The sequence below is a fragment of the Larus michahellis genome, chromosome 4 (genome assembly GCF_964199755.1).
Source record: "Larus michahellis chromosome 4, bLarMic1.1, whole genome shotgun sequence".
NCBI classification, from domain to species: Eukaryota; Metazoa; Chordata; class Aves; order Charadriiformes; family Laridae; genus Larus; species Larus michahellis.
The window spans coordinates 4,326,136-4,332,948 of NC_133899.1; the positions used below are offsets into that span (position 1 = coordinate 4,326,136).

At 45.3% G+C, this 6,813-nt stretch overlaps 1 protein-coding gene and 1 long non-coding RNA gene across 3 annotated transcripts in view; one reads left to right on the plus strand and one right to left on the minus strand.

Annotated features, from left to right (window-relative positions):
- The window catches only part of LOC141741774 (uncharacterized), a 95,864-nt gene extending 92,082 nt beyond the window's left edge, over positions 1-3,782 (minus strand). For both annotated transcript variants that reach the window (XR_012586458.1, XR_012586456.1), the window contains exon 1: positions 3,708-3,782. This is a non-coding gene — a long non-coding RNA (uncharacterized LOC141741774). The remainder of the gene's footprint in view (positions 1-3,707) is intronic.
- On the plus strand, positions 3,231-5,690 carry HSBP1 (heat shock factor binding protein 1). Its single transcript, XM_074582818.1, has 4 exons — positions 3,231-3,338; positions 4,176-4,242; positions 4,434-4,553; positions 5,430-5,690. The coding sequence occupies exons 1-3, from the start codon at positions 3,294-3,296 to the stop codon at positions 4,550-4,552; spliced, it is 231 nt and encodes a 76-aa protein (XP_074438919.1). The 5' UTR covers positions 3,231-3,293; the 3' UTR covers position 4,553; positions 5,430-5,690.
- The last annotated feature ends 1,123 nt before the right edge of the window (positions 5,691-6,813 follow it).

Consider the following 6,813-nt stretch of genomic DNA (forward strand, 5'->3'; position numbering starts at 1 on the left):
TTTCAGTCCAGTCTCAAAAAGGAGATAAAACCCTGCAAATTTTAAGTCAGTCATTGTTTAACTATGCCATGCTAGGAAACAAATGAATAACGAAAATGTTTTATCCTGCCATCAAAGAAAATTCCCGAAGTTATGAGAACAAGTGTGCAGCTATTTGACACTTGCTAAAAATCTTAATGGCCCAAGGATTCATTTTGTTAGTCTAATCTGTCTCCCTGCATAACAAGGACTGTTACACCACTTTAGTGGACACGCATTTTAAGTGATATGTCAAAACCATCTAGGGCTTGTCCATGCCCTAAGATGGAACGCGGTATTGGGATGTCTGAGTCAGGGGAGGCACCAGCTGAACCTACAAAATGCCTTATCTAAACTTGCCACAGTTGGTAACAGTACGGTCACAAAGTGGTGAAGTCAAATCAGTAACGTCTCATTCTCAAGGTCAAGGTGCAACAAAACCATCTACAAGAAAAAAGCTGGGGAATCGGGCAAATCTCATTTTTTCTCACTAAATGATGGAGAACCAATAAAAGCATGTGCCTTGTCACCTGCTGAAACCTGGAGGGCTGCTGCAGAGAGAGGGCTTTGGACCATATGTCTTCTCCTGGCAGGCATCTAGCCTATGGGCTGTAGCCTTGACACCCTGGTCAGGCTAGAAGAGACAGAAATGGCTTCCAATAGCTTCACGTGTCAAGCAGCTTCCTGAGAGCTCCCCCTCTTTTCTGCACTCCCTAAGAACAGCAAATACTAAGATAACAGGACACAGCAATTTAGTTTTACCAGAAGAAATAGACGTAATAGAATAAAGATCACCCTCAGCTCGGAGCGAGAAGGCAGAAAGCCGCAATTGCCTGAGCGAGCAACGCATGGTGCACACCGGAGATAGTCCATGTCAGCAAGCACCGCGTCCTCGCCCTGTACAGCCATACGTTCAAATGCATGCCAGGGATGGCACAGTCGGCGGACACTGCTATGCCACATCCTTTGGTGTCTGGAGCAGGCAGGCAGCAGCCACAGCCCGACCCTGTGAGCACCATCACCTGCCATGAGACTCACACCAGCATTCAGGGGAGCTGAGAGATCTGCATTTTGACATCCACCACGAGACCAGATACGATGACATTTTCAAAACAACAGTTTATGTGATTCAAATAGCAGTCATAAAAACAACCACCTTTCGTAAACACATCAAACAAACAAATGGGAGTTAATTTCTTAGCATTTTTCAGAACTAGAAGCCATATTTACTTTCAAACAGACAACAAACTGGCACTAAGTAGTTTTTTTATTACTACTGCATTGCTCCAAAAGGCACATTAATAATGCAACCACCCTGCATCCCACATTTGTTACTAGTTATGGGATAAGGCAGAGTGTGGCAGCGCATTGTATCAGCTTTCAGGCAAAATGAGATGTTTGAGACTCATCTGCTGCTATTGGGAAACGTTCTATGTTTACAAATTCATATATGAATGTTTTTGCTAACTTCAGTTTAGATCTTATCTCAGTATACAATAACCAAGCTGTGTAAACATCAACTCACTTCACAAACAAAAACTACAAATGAGTAGTTTTGGTCTAAAAAGCTTACAAACTTACACTTAGGAAATGCTTATGCTGCGTCCATTCTCAGCACAGAAATCCAGTCTATGAAGCTTCACAGTATCTTAAAGACCATGTCACTAATCTGTGCCTGACATGAATTTAATCTAATGCATGCAACTTTGTTATTGGTACTTTCTTTCATGAATACAATATGCCACAATAATGTATTCCCTTTAATCATCAATCCACTTATATAACATTCCCAACTCCCAGCGCTAATCCGTAATGCTGCCCTTCCTACAGCGAGCCCCTCGCTGAAGCCAGATGACCTGCAAATGTTTGTTGGTGGGGCTTAGTTGCTCATTCCCTTCTAAATTAAACCATAAAAAGGGCCTCTTCAGACAGCACCACTTCTCAGGCTAGAAAAATACATTTGTAATCTCCCCAACTTGCAAAATTATTTTTTAAGAGCACCAGCAAAACTATTAAATCTCTATGCGAGGAAAGCTTTTGTTCCTGCACGTAGGTCAGGGCAATGCCAACCACATGTACAGGCTGGGCAGAGAATGGATTGAGAGCAGCCCTGAGGAGAAGGACTTGGAGGTGTTGGTGGATGAGAAGCTCAACATGACCCAGCAATGTGCACTCGCAGCCCAAAAAGCCAACCGCATCCTGGGCTGCATCAAAAGCAGCGTGGCCAGCAGGGTGAGGGAGGGGATTCTGCCCCTCTATCTGCTCTTATGAGACCCCACCTGGAGTACTGCGTCCAGCTCTGGGGCCCCCAACATCAGAAGGACATGGACCTGTTGGAGTGAGTCCAGAGGCCGCGGAGGTGATCAGAGGCTGGAGCACCTCTCCTGTGAGGACAGGCTGAGAGAATTGGGGTTGTGCAGCCTGGAGAAGGCAAGGCTCCGGAGAGACCTTATAGCAACCTTCCAGTATCTGAAGGGGGCCTACATGAAAGCTGGGGAGGGACTTTTTACAAGGGCACGTAGTGATAGAATACGGGGTAATGGCTTCAAACAGGAAGGAGGAAGATTTAGATTAGATATTAGGAAGAAATTTTTCATTGTGAGGGTGGTGAGATGCTGGCCCAAGTTGCCCAGAGAAGCTGTGGATGCCCCATCCCTGGAAGTGTTCAAGGCCAGGCTGGATGGGGCTTGGAGCAACCTGCTCTGGTGGGAGGTGTCCCTGCCCAGGGCAGGGGGGTTGGAAGTAGATGATCTTTAAGGTCCCTTCCAACCTAAACCATTCTACGATTCTAAGCGTAAGATTACATGCAAGCTTAATGCTCAGGGGCAAAAAATATGTTTTAATGCCTTCCCCTCTCATACAGCTGTGCCAGTGCTCAGTTTATATGCGACTTCACCTCATACACTGGGTTAGCAAGCACAGGGGAGGCCCACAAGCTCCTTACTTTTCACATCCCGCAGCCAGCGGGAGCCAACAACACCCGTGAGGGCAGCGGAGGGGGAAGAGGCCGGCAGCCGGGTGAGCTGCCTGCGGCGAGGTGTGGGTGGGCTCCCGCGGCGGTGCGAAGGGGCGCGGGCAGCCCGCGCTCGGGGCCTGCGACGATTTCCCTGCCATCGCTCCCCGCCGCCCGCCATGGCCCCTCAGGGGCCGCGGACTACGCTTCCCAGAATGCCCCGGGGCCGTCTCCTCTCGCGAGAGGCGCGGCGGTGGAAGTGACGGGGCGCGGCCCGGAAGCGGGGCTGCCGGGGAGCCGGGAGCTGAGAGCCGAGCCCGCCATGGCCGAGACCGACCCGAAGACCGTGCAGGACCTCACCGCCGTGGTGAGGCGCCGGCACCGCGCCCACCGCCTCAGGGGGAGCGGGGAGCGCCCAGCGGGGCGGCTGCAGAGCGCGGGGCGGGCGGGCCGCGGCCTCCCTAAGGAGAGGCCCGGCAGAAGCGGGTAAAGCCTCCGGCCTCGCCCCGTTCCCGGGCCCTGGCGTTACCTCCTGGGGCTCGGCGCGGCCGAGCCGGGGTGACCCGCTGCTGCAGGGGCTGCTGGGCTTGCGGTGTCGCCTCGGCCTTTTTCACCCGGTGTCACGATAAATAGCCCCCGCTGCGGAGCTGCTTTTGACGGGTCCCTCGGGGGCGGCTCGGGTCGGAGCGCGGTTCCAGCCCCGCGTTCCATCGCAGCGCTAAGGCCGCTCACTCACCTGAAGTGCTCAGCGAGCGCCGGCTCCCCGGCTGGCCGTGCTGGCAGCCAGGGCAGCTGGGTATCCCTGCCTAAGGAGGAGTTGTCCTTCTGGGAGGGATGCGGTTAAGAGCAAGAGTTTGGGAGCACGGAGAGGAAAGCTGTTGTTCTGATATCGAAAAAAAGTGTTATCACATGATTAGCGTAGGATGCTGGAAGCAGCTGTTGGGGGTTTAGTCCTGGTTGTGGAACACAGGCATTTTCTAGATCTTAAAATTGTTTACTGTGAGCCTCAATTCTCTTGTGTGTACATATATATGTACATGTGAAAATATGTTACTTAAATATGGAATTACACTGCAGAGTTTGTGCACAGTTGAGCTCAGCAATGAAAGAAAACATTGTACTTACCTCATTACATGAGATTAAATACTGTAACAACCTCTTCAATGAAAACAAAACAGACTTCTTTCTTTTTCCTTTCTAATAGGTGCAGACATTGCTTCAGCAAATGCAGGACAAATTTCAAACCATGTCTGACCAAATAATTGGAAGAAATATCCTTTTTTAAAGTCAGATAGGTGCTATACGCTACAGAATCATAAGGATTTTAAAGTATGTTTACCAGTGGGATTTGTAAGTTGAATTTAAAGTGACCATAAGAGTTTGAGCAAAGATGTAATGAAAAACAAATGAAAAAACCCCAGCCACTACTGGATTGCAGTCATGTTCCTTAACTCCAGTGAACTTGATGACATGAGCTGTCGCATAGATGACCTGGAGAAGAACATAGCAGACCTGATGACGCAGGCGGGAGTGGAAGAATTGGAAGGCGAGAACAAGACCCCTGCTACTAACAAGAGTTAAAGTGAGACAATTGCTTGCTAGCCTTGAAACAAATCCTGAGGTCACTTGAAATTACTGACTTTAAGTAGATGGACTTTTTCCTTTGATTTGTGAGGTAGTCTGAAATTAATTCAGAGCAGCTGTGTACATTATAATACGAGAAGCTTTAAAAGCTCCCCTCAGCAGGTTCCTACTAGCCTCTTCAGCAAGGATGTTTTCTTCAGCAATATTGGGAGGAGAGGTATTTACTTCACGTCTAGTTAGCTTTGAGGAAGTGCAATAGCTATATTCATCCTCTGTTACTCACTCTGGTACTCTTAGTGAGATCAGAAATAATGACTGTCTTTGCAGTATGGGAAGGAGAAGAGATAGGGAAAAAAAGCAGTAGCAAAGCGAGCTCTTCTCTTCCCTTCTCTTACCGTGTTTGAACCTTCTGAAAAGGACTGTAACCTCACGCACGTTACCAACGTCTGCTCTGGTTTCCATAGCTTCAGTTTGTGTAGAATTTGATTTTTGTAATCCATGGAAGGCAACTGGTAAAGAAACTACCAGATGTAACATGTTAGAGTAAATATTTTTTTAAAATATTTTTGAATTTGTTTAGGTTTTTTTAAGTAAGATATGTCTCAGCCTCTCTTAAGCTTGAAACTCTAGAATTCACGTTTAGAATACTATGCAGCCTGTATAGTAGGCATGTGCGTTTGAAAGGGGTATACGTCTTGCTTGTTAAGGTACCTATATTTTGCAATACTTTGACAGAAATACAAATTACTATGGGCTTCATTGTCCCCTGTGTCAGTTCCCTTAGTGTGAACCCCACAAATGAAAATTTCTGATGAGCATGATACTCTTAATTCTTCTCAGTAACATTTTTGTTCTAATTATTTTTCCACAACAGGTTGCCAATAACTTAAGATGAATCCTGGAAGATTTTTTTTTTTTCTACAAATCCTTGGAATTACATAACAGCTTTTTGCAACTACTGTGTGTAAAAGCATTTTTATATTGTTACAGAGCTTGCATTCCTAATGTATATTGTATAGTTAGGAATAGGTTAGTTTATATTTTGATTTGTGTACTGTAATTTCACTTTTTGAATTCTTGTTACGAGGATCAATTAGTTGTGTTATTAAAACACAGATCTTAGAGATATCAACAACTGGGTGTATTTTTTTTGTGAAGTCACTTTTTTCCCTTCCTTGTACTTTTTCCAGACGTTTCATTTTTGATAGCTACACATCTAGTGACTCCCATTCAATGGAAATCTTAACTTGTCCTACGTAACTTTGTGGAGTGAAGCACAAGATTGAAACTTGGCATTAATCCTAGCTCTAAGCATCAGTCACTCGACCATTTGAGGACTATGTGTTGTTTTCTTATGAATGTAATAAGGTGATTTTGGAAACATAAGACGCTGAACGTCAAAATCGTATCTCCTACTCTTGGTATTACCTCACCTGTGTGTTCCTAGAACATAAACCAGAAATAGAGATTTAACATTAGAGACACCTGTGCTACAGGTCAGCGACCACTGCCATTCAAATCTGTTATATTTAGACAGACAAGGAACTATTAACTATGAAAAATCTCACTATGGGATTTAAGTTTTTTAATACTGTAAAACTTTACTTTGAAACTGACAATGTGTCATTTAGCATCACCTTTGAACAATAATTATGGTTAAAATAGTGATACTGGACAGAATAGGGATGGGATTGCGGTTGTGTCAATGTGGTCTTTCTGTTTAAATCCCTGGCTCATTGTGCTGAACAGTTTGCTAACAAAGCAGTGATATACCGAGTAACACAAACGGAGAGATCCCGGGTAGAATTGTAAAGCCTTGCTTCTCTTTGAATAACAGCTAGCCCTAACTCATCAAAGTATTTGGTTTAGAAAGATGTTTGCTTTTATAATCACATGCACATTTATGGCCCTGGAGTTTAACGGGTTACATTAGAGTATTTTGGCAATGAAAAGTATATTTAGAACAGTCTGTACTACGTCCCTTGTGAAGAAAAATGACCCATGTCGGATATTACTGACAATCACTGCAATGCTCCTCCACCTTGAAGTACAAATTTACGAAAGGAGTAGTGGCAGTCAGCAGTTCTGTGTGGACCACACTTAAGACTGCTCTTTGAATGACACCAAATTAGCACCTGTGTATTATGAAGGCAATATGACAGGTCATTTTTCAACACCATGGGGAAATTGTAATAAAAGCTCATAATAATAGGGGAATTTTGTGAACACAGGAGATGTATCAATATACCTTGTAACAC

Coding starts and splice junctions, on each gene's coding strand:
- HSBP1 (XM_074582818.1), top strand. CDS start 3,294: ATGGCCGAGACCGACCCGAAGACCGTGCAGGACCTCACCGCCGTG. Junction 3,339..4,175: donor TGCAGGACCTCACCGCCGTG/GTGAGGCGCCGG, acceptor CCTTTCTAATAG/GTGCAGACATTGCTTCAGCA. Junction 4,243..4,433: donor TGACCAAATAATTGGAAGAA/ATATCCTTTTTT, acceptor ACTCCAGTGAAC/TTGATGACATGAGCTGTCGC.